Source organism: Chiroxiphia lanceolata, chromosome 6 (genome assembly GCF_009829145.1).
Source record: "Chiroxiphia lanceolata isolate bChiLan1 chromosome 6, bChiLan1.pri, whole genome shotgun sequence".
Lineage (NCBI taxonomy): Eukaryota > Metazoa > Chordata > Aves > Passeriformes > Pipridae > Chiroxiphia > Chiroxiphia lanceolata.
In genome coordinates this window covers 47211273-47233486 of record NC_045642.1, presented here as the reverse complement: position 1 = coordinate 47233486, position 22214 = coordinate 47211273, and the positions used below count along the sequence as shown (strand labels likewise).

The following is a 22214-nucleotide window of genomic DNA, read 5'->3' as shown; positions in this document are numbered from 1 at the left end:
TCAAATTTCTGTTTAAAAAAAAAAGAAGTGTGTGAAACAGTGGAACTTCAACTTAATTCTTTATTAACTTTTTCTGAGTCCTAATTGCTGCTATTATTTTTAAAGATTGTCTCCTTGAGGTTGTTATTAGATTTTATTTATAATTATGTAAAAAACGTTTCAGTCTTCTTAGCCGTACCAAACAGCTGCATTTCTTAAGCCTATCTACAAAGCAGGTTTTTACATGGTATCAATCTACGATTTTCTTTTGAAGTTAAAGAATTATCTCCATTCTGAGTGGCCAGTGCAATAGATAAAGAACTAGTTTTGTTTAAAGAAAATATTAGAATCTAAGGTAAAGAAAAAAATCTAATTCATAGAATAATTTGTTGGAAGGGACCTTTAAAGGTCAGTCATCTTGTCCAAACCCCCTGCAGTAATCAAGGACATCTTCAAATAGATCGGATTGTTGGGAGCCCCATCCAGTCTGACCTTGGATGCTTCCAGGCATGGGGCATCTGTCACCTCTCTAGGCAACCTGTCCCAGTGTTTCACCACCCTCATCATAAAAAATTTCTTCCTTATATCTAGTCAGAATATATCCTCTTAGTTTTAAACCATTACCCCTTGGCCTGTTGCTACAGGCCCTACAAAAAGTGACCTCATCTTTCTCATAAGCCCCCTTTAAGTACTGAGAGGGTTCAGTAAGATTTCCTAAGAACCCTCTCTTCTCCAGGCTGAACAACCGCTACTCTCTCAGCCTTTCTTCATAGGAAAGGTGCTTGAGGCCTCTGACCATTTCTGTGGCCCTCCTCTGGACACAGACCAGCAGGTCCCTGTCTTTCTCATGCTGAAGACTCCAGAGCCAGACGCAGTACTGGAGTCTCACCAGAGTGGAGTAGAGAGGCAGAATCACCTCCCCTGACCTGCTGGTCACATTTCTTTTGTTGCAGCCCAGGTCACAGTTGCCTTTCTGGGCTGCAAGTGCACACTGCTGGCTCTCGTCCAACTTCTTGTCCACCAAATCCCCAAGTCCTTCTCCTCAGGACTGCTCTCAGTCCATTCTCTGCCCAGCCTGTATTTGTGCTTGGGATTGCCCTGAGCCACGTGCAGGACCTTGCACTTGGCCTTGTTGAGCTTCATTGCATGGGTCCACCTGTTACACCTGTCAAGGTCCTTCTGGATTGCATCTCTTCTCCTCCAGCATGTTGATCACTTCACATCACACAGCTTGGTGTCATCAGCAACTAGCTGAGGATGCACTCAGTCCTACTGTCCATGTCATTGATATAGGTGTATGTGAGGATTATTTCTCAAGAACAGTTTTCTGTAGTAGTAATTACTATAATTTTCTCAGGTGTTGTGTATTTCTATTAAGATATTCATTATCTTCAAAAGATATGCATGTTCTCTCTCTCTCTTTTTTAAAAACTTCCTTAAATGTATTATTTCATATTTCAATTTAAAATAAAAAGTAATCTGATTAATTGTGTTTTTTCAGGGTCACATGGAGGGGGAAGTTTGGGGTCTAGCTACTCATCCTCATTTACCTATTTGTGCCACTGTAAGTGATGACAAAACCTTAAGAATATGGGATTTATCTCCTAGCCATTGTATGTTAGCTGTTCGCAAATTGAAAAAGGGTAAGATGCTTAGTATAAAAAAATATTTAACTGATTCAGTTGACATTTACAAACATTATGAATCTTTCAAAAGCAGGACTGAGTAAATTTCTTTCTTTGCTCAAAGTATTTTATTAATGCTATCTTCAGGAGTTATGTGAAGCTAATGAATCTGTACAGAAAAAATTCTGTGTAGTACTGTTCTGGAGATTATTTGCAATTGTAACATATTTAAGTTGAGCCAATTATATAAATGCTACATTGCTTATGGTATTGCAAAGTGAAGGACTTTGAATCTAGAAATTTTTGGGAGAAATCTTAGATGTAATGTTGAAATTCTCTTCTTTGTGAATGTTAGAAGAATCATGAATGTCAAGGAAAGAGAACAATCATAAAATTTTTACTCATTGTTTACTATATAACTAAATTCTATTTTGACAGATGGAAAGTCTGTTGTTAGTGACATCATATAAGGTGACTTTTTTTAGGATAAGACCGGACTGGCTTTAACAATCTTGTAATGATATATATGGTTTGCTAGACAAAGGAATACAATAGGTTTTATCTGTTTGGTATTCAGCAATGCAGTTTGATTCTGACATAGTAGGAAGCTTAGTTGAAGATTATTTAGATTGATAAAGTAAATGTAAGAAGAGACATGAGCTAGCACAAGCAGATATTAAACAAGAAAGTTTCTAGTAGGCAAACTCTGCATAAGTCTTAAAGCTCATATTTCTTAATATTTTTAAGAGTACTTTTGGCAAAAAAAGAATAAGTCTGTGATGACTTTATTTGCTGAGAAGACGAATTTTGAGATGCTTTGTCAATATTAAAAAGTTCCTGTGTACTGTACAGAAATAGATGGATACTTCTGCAGACTACAGTAATGAAATAAAATTGAATTGACTGCAGAATTGAAATAATATTTGATAATTAAAAAATGTAAGATCAATTCAAGAAAAATTTCTGCATAGCTCAGGAATAACTAAGGAGCAGAAAGCTCGAGATGTTGTAACTGGGTTGCAGGATGACAATTACATGTCCCAAGACATATTGGAATATTCATATGATTTACAAGACACAACTCTTTGGTGTACATTTTTCATCTGTGTTCAGCTGAATGAAATTAAACTAAAAGCTGAGGATGGAGAAGAGCTACAGGATAATGAATGAGGAGCTTTGTGGTGGAGCCATCTAAATTAAGTACTGCTGCCTACAAGTTAATCAGAGAAACAAATAGTAAGGGAAAATATTTATGGTAATGGAAAATTCTGGCATGAAAACAAGTCTACGTAAGCTGACTATATATAAATTTAGATTGGAAATTAATCTGCTTTTCAAATGACACTTGACATGTTTATTGGAAGGATTTTATGACTTAGTGACTTAGCATTTGTGATAGCAAATGAGTGGATTCTGGGAGTCCAGAAGACCTTTTCCAGCTGTGCTCTCCTTACCAAAACAAATGGTAACAACCAACCAGTACCAGATACTAAGAAAAAGAGCAAACTGAAAATATACAGACAGTAGTGTTTAATCTGTATTACTAATGTAGAACATATGTCAATTAATATGCAAATAAATGTAATTTAGTTTTCTGGACTGTGTACCTGTTGGTTTGCCAATAGCTTCTGTGTGCTAGTGCAGTTTGGAAATTGTCTTGGCAGCATCAAGAAAACATCCTTGGAAGTTTTGTACTATAAGAATAGTTTTCCTAATGGAAAAATAGATTTAAAGGAAGGATAATGCACTGTAAATTGAACCTGAATGCCATTTCTGTATTCCTTGTAGGAGGCAGATGTTGCTGCTTTTCTCCTGATGGAAAAGCATTAGCCGTTGGTCTCAATGATGGAAGTTTTTTGATAGTTAATGCAGATACCCTGGAGGATCTAGTCTCTTTCCAGCACAGAAAAGATGTTATTTCAGAGATCCGATTTTCTCCTGGTAAGTGCAATTTTATAAAATGAAGATTTTTATGTCGAGGTTGTTCAAGTGAGCTTTATCACCTTTAAAAGTAGTAGGGATTTGTAGTACCTTTTAACCTGTAATAAATAGGTCAGCAAAACTAATACTATCATTTTGAAAAACGCTGGTGGTGAAGTCCTCTGTTGCTCATTTAAGGATGAGATTGTTGGAATAAGTTTGCTCATAGTAACCTCCTGAATGCAACAGTCAGTTTTAAATTATGAACATCCAGCAGCCTCCCTAGGTCCCAAGGGTTCCACTTTATGAGCTGCATCAGTTACTCTTAGCTAATGAGAATGTTGGCAACTGACGTATCAGAAAGTTTCAGCGATTTCTGTTTTCTTATTTTATTCCCTACAGTGCTTAGCACTCCCATTGAGTGAGGGTTTTTTTCCAACAGAATAGCTCTTATTTAAGAACTCAAATGCATGGCTTAGTTCAGTTAAAATACTTATCTCTAGGAGAAATTTGATGCAAATTACTGATACCAATTCTCATGTACCACTGTGTTCTGGTTCCCTAAGCCTTGCCACTCTCTGAATGCAATAAATGTTTAAAATTGCATCAAATGGTTTTTATTATTTGTAAATGTAATGATATAATAGTTGTATATTTCATTCTAATTTTGATTATGTGATATGAACATCAGTTTGTTGAGAAATATGTATAAATTAGCAAGCCAATTTCAAAGAATTCTGGGTTGCATATAGCCAAATTTTAAAATGTACTTGTGTTTAATTTACAGAGCAATACAATTTTTGAAAATGTTTTGTGTTTGTACTGATGTTGTTTTAGGGGCTGGAAAGTACTTGGCTGTGGCATCCTGTGACAACTTTGTAGATATTTACAATGTAATGAGTAGTAAACGAGTAGGAATCTGCAAGGGAGCATCCAGCTATATCACGCACATGGACTGGGATATAAGAGGTAAGTAGCATTCATTGTAAAAATGTACTGTGAGACTGATTACATTATAGACTAAATACAGTACATCTACAATATGAATTTGTGGTGTCACTGACAGATTTGTTTCTTCAGTTTATGAATAGGTCCACAGTATCTGAATAAATATTAAAACCATGATTTTTACTACTACTTATATATTTAGGAGTTCTGCAATTTGAAGTAAATTAGTTTGTCTCTATAGTTTAGTTTGTTTGGATTTCTTTTTAGATCTTTCCTGTTTATTGTTTGACTTCACAAGGGCATCTAGTAATAGAACAAGGAGGATGGCCTTAAGCTGAAGGAGGGTAGGTTTAGATTAGATATCAGGAAGAAATTCCTTACTGTAAGTGGTGAGACACTGGAACCGGCTGCCCAGAGACCTTGCAGATGCCCCATCTCTGAAGGTGGTCAAGGCCAGGCTGGGTTGGGCTCTGAGCAACCTGGTGTAGTGGTGGTGGGGATGGAACTAGATGATCTCTAGGGTCCCTTCCAACCCAAAACATTCTATGATTCTATGGTTTTACTTCTTTAATAATATACTGCATAATGTGGTTGTGTCTGTAGGTCAGGAATATGTATCCTTTTTATTAAATATAGCAGAAAGACTGGTTTTCCAGTCTTCCTGGGTATTAATAGATGATTAATTTAAATGCTAGATTTAGTCCTGTTGCATTCAAAACCAAGGCTGTGCAATTGTGAATCAATTAGTTCCTGTTCTTATTCCTCTATATAATGACTTTTGAAACAGTCTGATTTAATTTGAAAGAGTGTTAAGAACTAACTTTCTCAGAGAGTTTTGAAAAGAGGAAGAGGACATTGGTGAAAATTTCCCTCAGACATGAAGTAGTATTAAGGCAAGCAGGAATCACCTGCTTGGAAGCAACCATTGGCCAGGCAGCATATGTGCTTTACCATCCCAAGGGCACATGCATCATCAACCAGTTATCATAGACAAGCTTTGAATTAGACCCAGGACATTTTGTCTACCATCTGATGGGACAACCATAAAAAGGAGAGAAAAGTGATGCATGATTACATTTTTCAAAGAGAGGAAAAAGGGTTGTGAATTTAAGGGATCAAAAGACTTAGATCTCTTTAGAAGACCATACTTCCAGATCCATTATTTAAGTATGCAACTTTTTCCAAAATAATTTATGTAGTGCTGTTAGCAACAAAGATCTCGAAACAACCTTTTTTTTCCTTCTGTAAAATGGAATCTTCTGTTTAATGTTAACATACAATACGTAATATGTTTTATAGGGAAACTCTTGCAGGTCAACACTGGTGCTAAAGAGCAGTTGTTTTTTGAAGCCCCTCGTGGGAAAAAACAGACAATTCCTACTTTGGAGGTAAGGAACTGTGCTGCCTTTCTAACTTGTTTGTAAATTAGAGTTATGAAACAGCCGTAAGAGGGTATGAAACATACATAAGAGGGAATGATGTATAAAACTATAATTCTTAACTGATCTGTTGAAAAAGCTTCTGTTTCAGCATTTGCTCACCTTTATTCATTTTTTTAGCCTGTTCAATTAGATAATGTAACCAGACTGATAAAATACATAGGGGATATCACATTTGTCCTTTCTGTTAAGTAACAGACATTTGGCTGACTTAGTCATGAAAATCTCACTAGACTTCTGTGTGCCTTTTCTGGTACCTAAACACCTTTGAAAATTGCAGATTAGTTTGCCCTAACCCTGCTGTGGCAAACATCATGTCTCTCTTTACATAACAGTGCAATATAGTACACATACTACATATAGGCAAGGGTAGTATATTGTAGCTATAATGTTTTGTTTTCTCAGAGATAGAGCCTTGTCATAGGGCCGAGAGCAAAAATGGATAATTTTCAAATAATATTTTCCATGAGATTGAAAGGCAGTATTAGAATATATAATTTTTTTTCTTTAGCCTGGAAGGGCAGGTAAGGTAAAAATTTTTAAAATATTTCTTTAGGTTTTGGAACTTAAAGTTAATAGAGGTAAAATTACAGATCTCAAATGAAATGCTGAATAATAAGAAAATAAGTGATTAATATGTTAAAACATCGTATCTTTCAGACCTGATGTATCTTTCAGTGCAAGGACTTTTACTTGAAATCAGATATGGAAGAAAAATGCCTGGGAAGATGCATACTCTATCTCAAATGGGTTGTTTTTGCAGGTAGAAAAGATTGGCTGGGCATCATGGACAAGCGTTTTGGGCTCTTGCTGTGAAGGAATTTGGCCAATAATTGGTGAAGTCACAGATGTAACTGCTTCATGCCTCACTAGTGATAGTAAAGTATTAGCCACAGGAGATGATTTTGGGTTTGTGAAACTGTTCCGATACCCTGCTAAAGTAAGTAATTTTCAGCTGTTTATGGTGAACATTAATTAATAAATCTGCCCTTTCAAAACAGTGAAATCACTCAGAACAAAATAGTGCTTTTATATTCTTCTCCCTATGATCAAAGAAGGCATTCAGTATTACATTGCAGTTTGCAGTGCATTAAACTTGCAGGTGGTAAGAATAACCATTCCAGGTGAGACTATAGAGCCATCTCATGCAGTGTCTTGCTGCTGACAGTGGCAAATACACAGGAGAACTGTAGTAATGGGAATGCTTTGGAAAACAATGAACATCTCTTGCTCACTTATGTTTCACTCATGAATTTAAGGACCTTCATTCTGTTCAACCTCAGTAATTTTTTTCTAAGATGAAGAACTTTAATATTATTTAACCATGCATCATAGAAAAGCCATTACAGAAGCACATTATATTTTTACTACTCTTCCAGAACCTTTCTAGTTTTCCTGTTTATTTATTAGTAAATACGTCTTCAATTTTGAAATGTTGCCATGATAAGGATGGCAACAATGCACAAATACTGACTCAAAATATTCTATGTGAATTTTATTCTAAATCAGTTAGATTATTGTCTCTCTTAGGAAAAGTGATCCAGTGTTAATTGCTGGAGTCTGTTTATAAACTAATTCTTACATGCTTGATATGGAGATATGGTTAACAATTTCATGAAGTTGCTATAGGAGAGGGACTTGGCAAATCATGTGATACAATCATATGAAATGAAAAACAGCTGAAGCATGAACTTGTAAAGAAGTTAAGACATGTCATTGTGCACTGGCAACTCATTTCAGTTTTGTCTAGCAGACTGGTTAAATTTGATCCTTGCCTTTCTTTTTCCCTTCTAAGGGAAAGTTTGGAAAATTTAAGAGGTATGTTGCTCACAGTACCCATGTAACAAATGTCCGTTGGACCTACGACGACAGTTTGTTGGTCACTGTTGGAGGAGCAGACACCTCTTTAATGCTGTGGACTTATGAGATGGAAGGACATCGGGATAGCAGACAGTGTGACAGTGAAGAGTCTGATCTAGATTCTGAAGAAGATGGAGGTGGGTAATAATTTATGGAACTAGCTGGCTTATGGTATTTCAAGAAGACTTTGTTTTATTAATGGAAAACTGCTAATTTGGAAATAATCGTTTTATAGATTGTTTTGATTGTAAGTAGTGAAGAGCTCAAAAATGTTAAATAAAATTTCTTTTTGGGGAAAGGACTGTTAAACTGCTGACAAGAAAATGATCGTGAAATGTTTGACTTACTGCTGCTTTGAGTTAGAGTATATAAATAGACTCTTTAAAAGAAAAAAATTTGTGTCAATGTCTATAAAAATAGAATCATCACAGTTTAGATTTAGGCACCAATTCTAAAGGAATTATATTAACTGTGAGATCACAGTTATCTTGATGTTATAGCATCTTTTTCCATAACATGGAAGCATAGTAGACTGAGGTAGACTGATATTGATAAATGGAACAATCTATTGCAAGATCATAAAATCAATAGTTATAAAGTATTAATTACATTTTGTAGTATCAATTTATGATGGTTGTGCCATACTTAGTGTTCTCCTTTTCATGTTATACTTCCAAGGGTTCATGAACCTCCAAACTTGTTTTCTCTTCTCCTAAGCGCAGTTTTTCCTCCACGTCAATTCCTCAGTCTTCGAGCACTTTTAAACTATCACTGCTACTCTTTAAATAGTTCTGTGTAATAAATTATCTTCAGTTTTCACTAAAATCTGCTAAACGACCAAAGAAACACTTTAAGTATCAGAGACATAGTAAACATTATTTGGAGAAGAGTTTTTATTCAGTCTTTCTTCTTAAAATTATTGAAGAATACGTCCACAAAGTAATTTAATTGCCTACAGGAAGACTTGTCAGCTTTAACTTTCTAAGTCAAAAATTGCAATTTTCAGAGGTTTTGTTCAGCTTCTGTCTGTGACCTGTTAGCACATCTTAGCACTATAACTTTCCTTAGGCTCTGGTACTTTACACAGAACCCTCTTAAGCTATGTGTTCGAAAGTACTCTAGAAGAGAGAGGTCTGTGAAGCTTTATAAGAAAAGACACTGACATCTTTATCCACAAAAGTTTCTGTTGGTCATGTCCTATTAATTTCAGTTAGAGTTAAGAACTATTCATAGTGTTGGCACTAGAAGTCTCTATCTTAAAAAAATAAATAATGGTGGGTAATAACCCTGTCACTGTTTAGCTTTTTCGCCATGTTTACCATGGTAAACATCACCTTGATATGCCTGACTATCCCTAAGCATTGTGTAGGAACCCTGTGCAGACCTATAGATTCCATCATAATGGATGGACCCTGGAACTGAGAACAACCAGGTGCCAAATCTTACACATCTTAAGAGCAGGTGTCAGGTAGTGAGGTCCTTTGTTAGTGATCCTAGTTAAGGCCAACCAAGCAGAAATAGGATAACTTTGAACTCTTTAATTATTTTTTTCCACAAAGATATTGTAGGGAGTTTTTTTCTTAGAATGCCTTTTATTAACAATGTTCATGATTCCTAGCTGCTTTCTTTCTGTTGTGTATTTATGTTACTAATAATAGATGCTATAATTGTTTTTGTAATCCAGTACATTGTTGAAATCTGCACAAATTATGATTTAATTTTTTTTTCTGGTACCTTAGTTTGGTTTGATACTGTTCACTCTGGTTTTGTTAGGTTATGACAGTGATGTAACAAGGGAAAATGAAATTAATTACACCATCAAAGCCTTATCAACAAACATTAGACCAATGTTTGGAATTAAGCCTCATCTGCAACAAAAGGAGCCAACCTTAGATGAAAGGTAATTACTAAATTATAAGCCTCATCTGCAACAAAAGGAGCCAATCTTAGATGAAAGGTAATTACTAAATTACAATTCTAGCCAAGAAATCAGTCTGAAAAGATAATAATAGTAAAACAAAATGATATTGAAGTATATAATTCTTAACTTAAAAGGATACGTATAAAAAGAGTCTGAACATTTCTTTGGAGAAAAGAAAAAGAAAATTCTTACCTAAGGACTAGGCTGTATATATTTTTCAGAGAACACAAAAGATTACAAGTCGTGTATGTATATTTTTATGTTTGGGGAGTTTCTTGAGATAATTGATTTATTTGCTGGTGTTTAAGAATATGTTCTTTTTGAAACTTAAATACTAAGTGGTATCTAGTGATGGCATCATAGGCATTAGCCTGTACAATCTTTTTCATGAAACACAGCTCTCTTTCTTGGTTCGGCCAACAAAATACTCTGACAAATTCAGCTCTAATTGCTTGTTGCACTGCTTCTATTTCCACATAACTTGTACCTTCTGTCTACAGTGGTTCTGCATTTTCTGTTAATGAGTCTTGGAAAATGAAGTTGCTTGCTTTGCAGTGTCAGTTGTATTGCTTGGTTCACTATTATATGCTTTAGAAGTGAATGGGTGAGGAGCAGAATAGAATAAGACCAGAAGGTAGAGTAGATGTGAAATAGAAAAACAATTTATAATCACTAGAACATTAGCTGTTGTAGAATTTGCAGCTAAGCACAGGACTCTGAAAGTTGTTTGTTGTCAGCAAAATAGATGTGGACAGTATATGTGAGGGAGAAGGAAAGAGGGATTCCTAACATGGCAATTGAGGAATGCTAATATTAAAGAGAGGGAAGTAAGGAAAAGAACACAGTATAATTAGATGTAACAAGATAGTGAAATAGCAGATTGGAAATTTCCTGCAGGAATGTGAGGAGTTCTGTTATGATGCTCATGCCTCTTTCCACAGTGAAGCTGGACACATCTGTGATACTCTTGTTGAGAAATGCAATTTGACGCTGTGGGAGTTTTTTGTGTTTATTTTGTTTTTAAGTTGTGTTGCTGAAGGAGGGAGTGGGATGCCTGTGTATAATGCCGTGGTTCCCTGTCTTGCATTTATAATGAGAAATGGTCTTTCTCTTTTTTAATTAGATTATTTGATATGGAAATCAAAAAGAAATAATGTGCATGGTATGAAAGCTATGATTAAAGATTTTTTTCTTTAAATGAAATTGTAAACCTCTTGTGTTTCTTTCAAGAATTATTTCTGGAAGCTGAATGAGTTGTGGTTTTCAGTTTCAAATAAAATATTAAAAGAGAATTAATTCTGTAGTAAGGTAATTAAGTTCTGATTCAGAATGCATAAAAGTTAATGAAAGAATTCCATTGATCACATTATTAAAAGTCTGGGGCCCTAAAACTTCAGAGAAAAGTTTTTTGTAAAGACTCAAACCAGGTTATGGTTACTGTATATATTTTTATTTCTGTCCTGATAAAGTTAATATTGTATAAGATTGGTAAATGTTTTAGTCTACTGTCATAGATACTAATTTTTATTTTATTTTTATTACTCTTTCCTTTTGCTTCCTATGAAGGCAGGGGGTAGTAAGGTAAGTTTATTTACACAAAGTCCAGGATTAAATGCATTTTAATAACAAACTGCTTAGGAAAGTAATTGCACTTTGAAATAGAAGTGAAGGATTTATCTCTTTACTATTAAATGTATGGCCAGTCTTCACGAACGAAGATTTGGGAAGGGTCTTTACCCTTCGAACCTGCACAGTGGATTTTTTAGGTGAGACACAGTGTGCGCTGAGCTGAGCCCACCCTTTAATCCTGGGGCTCATCTGCCGGGGCCGAGCAAGCTTGGACAGTGGCAGTGAGGTCCTCAGGACATAGGTTTGTTTAGAGTGACCTTCTCTTAGATGGATGGCCTTACAGGGCTGATGAGCTCCATCTGCCCGGGGAAGTTTCCCTGACCGGGAATCGAACCTGGGCCGCAGCAGTGAGAGTGCTGCATCCTAACCACTAGACCACCAGGGGTCCCCACTATTAAATAGTATCTCGTTAATGGGTAGACAAGAGATAAGGATCAAAAAAATCCATCCAGTTCTCAGTCTGAGTTGACATGAGTGAACACTACATAAAGTATTTGAGAGGAGGTGTTCAAACCTCATCCTCCTTTCCTCAATACTTTGGAGTGAATAAGGAACAGCTTAACTTCAGTAGCTGGAATCAGAGCTTACCTAACTGCTTGTGGACTTTTGTAAGACTGTATTACAGTGTTGTTGTAGAGGTCCAACATGGAATAGAGAGTGCAGTGAGCATGTTGCAGGGATGCCTGAAGTGACTGTTTGAGCAGTATCACCATGTCTGCAGCGTTGTGTTGGAGTTAATAAAGCTTCAGGAACAAGAGGAAAATTATTGCCTTGGCTGCAGCATTTTACCAATGCAGTATACTACTTGAGGATCTGAACTGCTGGGTCCACATAGCGTTCATATGGGAGTCTCTAGCTTAGGTGCCTGCATTAGGTTATGAGCTTTTGCACATACTCTATTTAGAATATATGCAAACTCAAAAACATGCTCTTACATTTGTAGCACAACAAATCCTTAGGCTGTAGACCACCCTTCAGACTTGTAGACTGAAGTACCAGGCCACTTGGACCTACACTGATTGAAAAAGGAGAAGCCCTCTCATACCTACCTGGACTCTGTTTCAATGAAGTCACATACCTGTGGTACCAGATGATACAATTGTGTTAAACTCTGTCTATCATTCTTAAAGACAACTTGACATAATCAAGAAAGCTACTGTCTTCATCTAAATTTTAAAACATACCACTAGCAACCTCTATCAGTTCTGGTTTTAGGCTTTTGGAAAAAAAAGTGTGTCTGTAAAGTCTTTGTTTCTGTGTAAGTTTTCAGAGCATGTTAACTTATACAGAGTTTTGCTTTGCCCCTGACTGAATGCCAGGTGCCCACGAAAGCTGCTCTATCGCTTACTTCCTCAGTTGGACTGGTGAGAGAAAATATAACCAAAGGCTTGTGGGTGGAAAAAAGGACAAAACAGATCACTCACCGATTACTGTCACAGGCAAAACAGATTCAACTTGGGGAAATTATTTGAATTTGTTACCAGTCTAATCAGTAAAAAATTAAACCTTAAAACACCTTACCCCCACTCCTCCCATCTTCCAGGGCTTAACTTTACTTCTGAGTTCTCTACCTCCTCCTCCCACAGCAGCACAGGGGGACAAGGAATGAGGGTTGCAGTCAGTTCTCCCATTGTCACTGCCACTCCTTCCTCCTCAGGGGAAGGACTCCTCACACTCTTCCCCTGCTCCAGTGTGAGGTCCCTCCCATGGAAGATAGTCCTCCATGAATTTCTCCAGTGTGCATCCTTCTCATGGGCTGCAGTGGATCCAACATGAGTCCCTTGCATGGGATGCAGTCCTTCAGGAACTGACTGCAGTAGCGTGACCCCCACAGGGTCACGAGTCCTGCCAGCAAACCAGCTCCAGTGTGTGGGCTCCTCTCTCCATGGGGACACAGGTCTTGCCAGGAGCCTGCTCCAGCGCAGGCTTCCTATGGGGTCACAACCTCCTTTGGGCATCCCCCTGCTCCAGTGTGTTGTGCTCCATGGTTGTCCGTCCACTGTGGATCTCCATGGACTTCAGGGGGACCACCTGCCTCACTGTGGTCTTCACAGCGAGCTGCAGGGGCCTGGAACACCTGGTCCCCCTCTTTCTTCACTGAACCTGGTGTTCACAGCATTGTTTCTCTCTCATATTCCCACTACTCTTCTCCAGTTGCTGTTGCTGTTGCACAGCAACTTTTTCTCCCTTCTCAAATGAATTGTCCCAGAGGCGTTACCACCATCACTGGTGGCTCAGCCTTGGTGGGTCTGTCTTGGAGCTGGCTGACATTGGCTCTGCTTCTAGCAGCTTCTCATAATGTCACCCCAGTAGCCCCTCCTGCTACCCAAACCCTGCTGTGCAAACACAGTACAACTGTTCAGAGTGTACATCGTACATCCATGGCATTCCATGTTATGTGTAAGATTGTTAATGTTGACTGTCAAACATCAGAAGAGATGTGATTCTTGTAGTAACACTTTATTGGAATCCTTGTAATCTCAGGATCACAGGTGCACACTAGTGTACAATGTGCTTTGTGTATGGAGGAGATTTCTATTCAGAAACTATCTGAACCTCTTTTACTAGAGTGTAGGAAGTGTTTAATTCTCTATGGGAGAAGATGGAGTTAAATACTACAAGATAATTGAGCTCCAAAGCTGTGTATAAAGACTTTGAACACCAAACCAAAAATGTGGTTACTACTTAAGATTGTGCCTGACAGCTGAAATGTAATTCATAAACCCTAGTTTAATAGTGAAGTTTCCTCTATGTAAAAGGACTATGACTTTTAGTATCCAGAGTATTAAATGAGATTAAAAGAGAACACTAGAAGGAGAAGTACCTTACCTGAAATCTGATATGCTTCCTAGTTCTGACTCACAAAAGCCCATCTGCAAGGCCAGGAGCTGTAGTCTGACTCTGTGACCTGTATTTAGAGTCAGGTATTGCTCAAAAATTGATTCACTAAAATTATTTTGATCGTAATATTTATGAGAAAGGTTGAGTTGACCTTGGGTTTTTTTAAGCAGTAGGAAATGACACTTTTATGCCATTTAGTCTATCAAAAATTCAAATACATATAAACCCATGTCAAAACAGTGGTTTGTTGCTAAAGCGCTGCAAAAACCGATGAAGGAATCTCTAGAGTCAGAAAGGGACAGCAGGCTGAAGAGGCTGCAAAATGCTGTAGTCTGGTGGGTAGGTAACTTCTCTGTGAACAAACAGGCGATTCTGCTTTTGCTGTAGCATAATTATTTTCTTCCAGTGACCCTTGATTCAAAATCTGAATGCAGTTCCCAGAACGTGAATCTGAACTAAGGATTACTTTTGATCTTCAACAAATAAAGTTTCCTGTTCTCAGCTTTATGGTTTTGCTCATAAATTACTTTTTTCTTTGAAATAGCAGAAGTTAAAAAAAGTTTCTTTTTACCTTCACAACAACACAGTTTTACTAAAAGCAGTGGACATTTCTGTGTCTTCATCATTTTTATGGCTAAGACATTAACTGGAGATGTGAGTTGCATCAGCTTCTAATTCCAGGCCGCACTGCCTTTATTTTTCTGTCAGGACAAACATGATTTCCCCAAGTTTTTCTGGGACTTTTCTTTTTCGTATTTAAGCAATTCAATAGTCAAAAGAAAATAAGGGAGGGAGTTATTTTTTTTAAACCTAGAGATACTAGTACTGTAAAAGTTGATACGCTGAATAGAAATACGTTAAAACTTTAAATTTCAGGCAACTTTTAAAAAAGACCTTATGGATTTGAATTCAAGATTTCATTCAGATTCAACTGGTTTAAGGTTTGCTTGCAGTGTTGTGAAAGGCCACCTCTACTAATATATACCATTCTCTAGTAGTGAAATTACCATACTATGTCACTGAAATGGGAATACTTATTTCAACTTCAGTTGAAAACACAAAATGCCACTGGCTGTGAGGCAGCACTTAGGTCTGTAATTTGAATTATTTATAATTTCTGAATAATAATGTTTATAGATAATATTTTTTTTTATGTGAAAAGATGTCTACTGTGTCTCTAGCTTGTTTGTGTAACGGCACTATGCATACTCAGCAACGCAAAATAAATTTGAAAACCATTTTGATCCTTCAGTAAGGATCTTTTTCTAGTATTTTTTTTGTTAGATAAATTACTCAGAAAAAAATCCATCATGATTGATTTTGAAAACACAAAAGACTTTTGGCTCAGCTACTTCCTGAACTGCAAATCACTGGAGGTTGGGAGATGACTCTGGAGAATATCACTCCGTTCTTATTCTGTTCTTATGTTCCCTGAAGTTTGCTATTTGTCACTGTCAAAGGGGAAATGCTGTTAATAATGTCACTTACGTAAGAATGGCTGTACCAAGAGATCTCAAAACTAAACAACCAGGATTCCAGTAATTTTTCACCATAAATTTTAAAGACTTGCAGACAGCTAAAACCATTACTCAGTCCATGTGCTGAGATCTCTTGCATGAAAAGATCTCAGTGGCTTATATCTTTCAAAAATTCTTTGGGTGTTTTGCATCCATTCCCGGGTAAATTCCAAACCGGGCATTGTGGCAAAACTGATTTTATTTATATATTTCCTTATTTTTTGTCTTGAGGATTTTTTTGAGTGTTTATAAGGACTTATGGACAGATGTAAAAATGGGAAGGAAACAAAAAATGATTTACAAACTAGTCCTTTACAGATTCAGAAGTGAAGAATTTTTACCCAATACAGACAGCAAATAAAACTAAATTGTTTTTCCAAGGGAGTGAGAGGGAGGAAGCTACTGAAATGAGATTTCCTTTATATGAACCTCATAATTATCACCTCGTAATTACCACTGAAGGAGAAATTCAGAGATTTTAAACAAACATTTCCCATATGTTTTAGATAAATGAAAAAAATGCAATTACATTTTTCTGTTTGCTAATTTAGTGACTTGTGATATCAGTGTATATAGCATGGATTCCAGAACTCTTTTTGTAAAAAATCATCTTCTCCTTTTACTTTGTCAACTTGTGTGATCTGGGAGAGGGGAGAAGCGAGAAATCAAAATGAAAAATTATAGCAAGAGATTTTGTGATAGCAGCTTCTTCTTTCTCTCTGTCTTCCCTGTTTGCAGAATAAATTAGATTACAGGAAAGTTTAAATTTAAAGTTAACTTCTTTAAAAAACAACAGTTTTAGGAAACGGGCCTGTTTGAAGCCAACCTTTATGCCCATTGAAATGTGTGTTAGTACAGGGCATTACCCTTGAGACTGAAACCCCTGAAATTTCAGATTTCATTCTTTCCAAGCACAAATGTAATTATTGTTAGTTTCTTGTATAAAAAGCTGTAGACTGAAACATCATCATGGAAAGGAATAGTCTTCCTTTACCAGTTTGAGGTAATTATTTCTTCCTCTCAAAGATGAGCTAAAACTCATGTCTTTGAGGAAATGGAAAAGCCAATTAGCAAAGTATCAAGTTTTACCAAATAATATCCTTTTTTGAATGCAAAGAGAAAAATCTATTAATTTTGCAACTAAAAAGGAAATGTCTAGAAAAATGATTGCATGGCCCACTGATGGAGGTTGGAAGATTTGTATTTGATTTACGATCTGTGTAGACTAGTTTTATCAACAGAACCTAAGAAGTTATCTGAACAGAATGCATTTGTTGAAGAAAGGGGTAGCTGGAACACAGGCATATTGCTATGGTTGAATTCAGCTTCACGGAAATCTTCCATGTTTCAGTGATGAAGACTGAACAAAAGCCTTTTATGAAATCTGCCTTGTACCAGTTAGGTATCCAACCATATCTCCATATGCATAAACATTTGCTAGCTAGTAATTTTACATGTCATATGTGGTCCATATGGTAGAATTGGATATTAAAGAATTGAAACCACCAAATCAAAGCTAAAAAGTTTCCTCTGACTATATGAAAATTTGTTTCAGTGGACTCAGGAAAATTCTAAGAGAAAACTGAGCTCCGTTCTTGGAGAATTTCTCATTTCCCCTGCATAGAGCTTACTGTGAAAATTATCTGAAGGTATTTGAATTCTGTAGTCATTGAAGAATTGCATGTTATTGACTGTAAAACATGTTTAAGCTACATTTGGATTTTATTGTGAGAAAAGACTTAGCTGTTTGATATATGAGGAAACAGTGCATCAGTCTTGCATTGCAGGATAAAGTTAGAACTAATTAGAAGAAATTGAGTAAAACACATTAATTTCAATGGGTGAAAAAATCCATTTGTAAATTGGCGAGTTGTTAACATTGTGTTCTTAATTTTCAGGTAAGTTTTCCCTAAATTATTCCCTACATTATTTTTGCTTCACTTATAAGTGAAAAAAACTAACTCGTGTCCTCCTTGCTGCAATGGAGTTGCGTGGTTGTTCTAACCACATCAGTGGAAGTGTACCTTCTAATCAAACTAATGGAAAGTGCCCATGCATACTACAAATATTAGGAAATAATCTATACATGCCCATATATTCTGATGGTTAATAATGATTTTCGGCTAGTTGAGGTATAGGAGTGTGCATCGTACCTGACTGAGGAAACCCATCCAGTGCAAAGTATCTTCAGTTAACATAAGCTGGATCAAATAGTCATAAAAAACCAATATATATCGGCAGAACTCAATAGCCCACACATTTTGACTAGCTGAGGTAGTTGTATTTTAGTATAACTGAATGTATTTTTATGAGAGAACTTGAATGTCTGTCTCTAATAGTGAGTTGACTGTTCTATCAGCTAATTTTGTGCATTAAATTCAAGTGTTGTGTTTACCAGCTCTTTAAACACTTGATATACCTCAGAGGTTTTTGGGTCTGCTTCTGATTTCTTTCTCTGTTTACAGTAGGAATTATTCCTAAGAATTTTATTCTCATATGAACACATGTTCATAATTCTCATTTAAGTGAATGGGAGTTTTCTATACAAATAATAGATTTACACAGTCTATGAAGTGAGTAATCCCCTTGTAAAAAGAAGTAAACAAACCAGGAAGTCAATAGTAATTATTTATATGAATAATTCACTGACACCTAACTTTTACCCAAACTTGTATAAGTAATCCTTTTCTCTTTCCCATCTGCTGCTGAAAAGAGGTTCCAGGTAATGCTTTTATTTTGCTATCTAGTCCATCATATACTGTCATCTCCCATTTTCCGTAAAAGCCATCTGTCATGTTGGGTGCTATACCATGCACCTATCACTCTTTAGAATATTACTGTATTACAAATTATAAATTACATGTATTCATTGTAGTTGTTTCATAAAATAGGCCAGATTTTTTTAAACCTACCAATATAAAATTAACTCCATAAACTATTAAACTGCCCTATGTTTTACAAGTATTGCTTTTCAATAATATTTATTAAAATATAGAGATTAGAACTCTTTCCCTTTCCAGTTCTCTAGTGGACAGCTGTTTTGCACTTGATGGGACAGACTCACCTGACATGTCAAGGTGCATATATTATTAAATTATATAAGTATTAGATTACCTATATCTGCATTAATAGATACAAACTGGCACTTACTACTCATAGGGCACTTGAAAATATTTATGAGTAATTATTACCAAGAAGCAGTATTCATAAACTACCACATTTCATTATCTTATAATGGAAATCAGACCTCTATAAATTTTTACAAGTGACTTTGAAGATCTTACCAAGAGTAAATTGAAAGAAGTCATCCTTACTTTTAAAATTCATTCTATACTTCATACTTATTCTGTTAATAACTTTAGAAACTCAGTATCAATAATGAAAATAGGGAGTGAAATACAACATCATACAAGACAACATGGGTAGCAGTATCAGTAATATTGAAGCTATGTCTAAAAGTGTGAAAAAGGGATTTCTTTGTTTCACACACTACTTATAAATGCTTGTATGCAATTTTTATGGTTTCATAACAAGAAATATTAAAATATATATATCAATTCTATTTTCATTTTGAAAACAAAGCACCAATATTAAGATATTTATTTCCCTTATGATAGATGGCTGGAACTTTCCTTCCACATGCTCAAACTGAACCCATCTATATGTTCATTTACTCCAAAATCTTATTCATGCTCTCCTTCCCATCTTTTGCACACAGTTTTTGAGCATGCAACCAGTTATGCATACAGGCATATGACCACTGTGTGTTGTATATGCCATCAGTCACTTTCCTGCACATTAAATAGCAAGTGAAAAATATCTTCAGCTTTCACACCTTCAAAAATGCACTTGGAAAATGTATTCTTCTGTCCTTCAACATTCTTGCTTTTAAATGCACAAGTTGTCGTCTTGAAGCTTAACTGGGAAAAAAAAACTTATGTGCTTGTAGTTTGCATTCTGGTTCCACTGCTCTGGATCAGTATAGAGTTAGCCTTGCATGGATAGGTACTTTGATAAATTGTTTAGGTGACCTGTTAGATGATAAAGCTGAGTAAAAGTTGCCAAGTTTTATTGACCAGTGTACATTCCCTTTATTCTGTTGCGTGGTAATGTACAGATATTAATGTACTCTAATGATTGGCTAAGGATGAAATCAACCTATATTTGTATCCATGCAGCCTTTAAGTATAGACAGTCTTCTCAAGCAGCTGTTTAATGTGAGACTGTTTTACCTCTTCTCCCATTCTATCATGAGGGATTAGCAGACAGCAAGTGTTATAAAAATGCCATATTCTAGAACGAAGCAGCAGAGAAATGTTGAGTTCCAGTAACATGTTGATGCTTCACAGCTGAGTAAGGTGGCACTGTGATTTTCTTTTTACTCCTTAATATGTCTTTGATAACTGGATTTCTTTTCCTCCAGAAGTCTTTTTGGGTTCTGCAACATGCCAATAGAAGCAGCATGCACAACAAACAGCATGGACAGTCTCACATTTCTGCAGTACTCCGTACTATACCTGCTGTTTGATTTTATTGCTGCTACATGGGATGAGAGAAGAGGTAATCTGACAGTGGAAAGCTGATTCTTGGGAAAACTAATGGTTAGAACAACAGAATCACTGGTATACAATCTTCCAATTTTTGGCACTTCAGCATTGTTCCCAATTCCCATGTTTAAAAAGAGAAAGCTACATGTTGCATTTACTTAATTTAAAAAAAAAAAAGGTTTCAAAGTCAACATTGTGTAAGTGGTTTTTAAGAAAACATTTTTGTATAAGTGCTTTTTAGTGAACTTGCATTTTTAAGTGGGATCCTAGTTACCTAATAAACGAGCAGCAATTATGGAGGTACCAAAGGAATTCAGAAATTTTAATTAGAATTCAAAGTAAACTTGTAGATAGGAAAAAAATTTGCTTAGCAGCTGTTAATATCATTAACTTTTTACACAAATCAGGTATTAGATATGTTTCAATAACTATAATTCTTAACCATAAAATAACAGGTTATGTAGACTCATGGGTATTTGCAATTCATTTAACTTGTTAATCCTGCTCATTCTTCAGAGACTTTTGATTTCATAGGCAGAGAACTGGTTATTGTTTTATCATTTAACTTCACAGATTGTAAGTACTAGAATTTGTTCCCTTTTAAGCAGTGTTTATATTCATATGCAAAAAAACCCAAACCACTTAAAAATCCATACAAAACTTTTTTTGTAATATTTGGGATATCAGTGTGACCATTTAAAAAAAAAAATTGGGGAAAAAAATTCGTTTTAGGAGAGAAGAGGGAACATTAATGTAAATTTACCTCAGATGTTTAATGAAACTGTCTGATTTATTCCTTCCTCTCCTCACCCCACCCCAGCAAATTTTAAGAGGAACTGCACTGTATGAGTTTCTCTTTGTCTCTTCATTTAATTGAATGAATATGGGCAGGTTTTTATTCTCTGTGTCACCGAAATGCTTTCACAAAACCCATCCCGTATACTGAATCTGTGCCTTTCAATTTCTGTTCATGCATTTCAGTTGTTTTACTTGATTGGATTTGATTCAGTTTGGGTAGCACACAGTGATGACAAGACTTCTACAGCACTGGGAGATACCTGTTGCCTCCTGCTGAGTGTATTTATAACTGAAATTGCTCATCTGCTGTGAAAGTGGGGAACAAACACAGCCAAACATTTTTTCCTCTTTTAGATGACCTCTCTCCATATATGTTTAATATGGTAAACACTGGGGAGTTTTTTAGAAATTTAGAAGATTCTAAATAAAAGTGTATTTTCTTTATATTTTAAAATGAAAAAGTGAGAATTTTACCTAGCAGTGCTATTGTTGTAGTATGACAAACTAGGTGAGAGGATCCTAGGAGTCAATGATGGGATAGGACAGAAGAGAAGACATGGAAAATAGCTTGGCAGGCTAGGAATTTCACATCAAGTATAAAAGCTGGTTGAGAGACAGTTGTGATTCAAGAGTGGTCACGAAATTGGATGTTGGGATTGGTGACAGAAATGAGATAGATTCCATGGTTTCTATGCTGGTCAATGTGCTTGTATAGATGATGAAGACACCCAAGGCTGTGATTGGTTTGCTTTTCCTCCTCTTTTCCAAAAGTTAGGAGATTACTTTTTTACCTTCACGTACTGAAAGTCTGTGAGCTAGGTCCAGACTATAAGTGAAAAAGAAATTCAAATATCTTGCTTTTCTGTCGCAAGGTGTATGTGAATCCCTTCTATTTGGAAACCTCGGAGAGGAGAAAAGAACTGAAGACCTTTGAGAATGAAGTCTGAGGGTACATTCCCACCACACAAATTTCAAGCAGGACTGAAAGACTGTACTTAAATGCTGCTTTCTTTTAACTTGTCTCTGAACAAGTAGACCTTTAGTGCATGTCCATATTGGACTTGCTATATATGGTCACGGTCTCCGGATTTTGCCTTTTTTGCCACTTTATTAGAAGCCTGTTTTTTAATAAAAAGAATTATGGGAGTAACAAAAACCAAGTGTTAGACTACCATTCTTCGAGAAGTTGT

The 22214-nt window shown here is 36.0% G+C and overlaps 1 protein-coding gene and 1 non-coding gene across 5 annotated transcripts in view; one reads left to right on the top strand and one right to left on the bottom strand.

Moving 5' to 3' along the window:
* The window catches only part of EML5 (EMAP like 5), a 113698-nt gene that overhangs the window by 64573 nt on the left and 26911 nt on the right, over nt 1-22214 (top strand). For 2 of the 4 annotated variants that reach the window (XM_032690972.1, XM_032690974.1), the window contains exons 21-29: nt 1481-1622; nt 3393-3545; nt 4362-4493; nt 5772-5860; nt 6675-6851; nt 7707-7908; nt 9545-9671; nt 11259-11273; nt 18393-18401. In XM_032690972.1, coding sequence (XP_032546863.1) covers nt 1481-1622; nt 3393-3545; nt 4362-4493; nt 5772-5860; nt 6675-6851; nt 7707-7908; nt 9545-9671; nt 11259-11273; nt 18393-18401 — 1046 coding nt within the window. The remainder of the gene's footprint in view (nt 1-1480; nt 1623-3392; nt 3546-4361; nt 4494-5771; nt 5861-6674; nt 6852-7706; nt 7909-9544; nt 9672-11258; nt 11274-18392; nt 18402-22214) is intronic. The other 2 variants (XM_032690976.1, XM_032690975.1) reach the window with 1 other exon arrangement.
* TRNAE-CUC lies at nt 11635-11706 on the bottom strand. The gene has a single exon. It is a non-coding gene; the product is annotated as a tRNA-Glu (tRNA).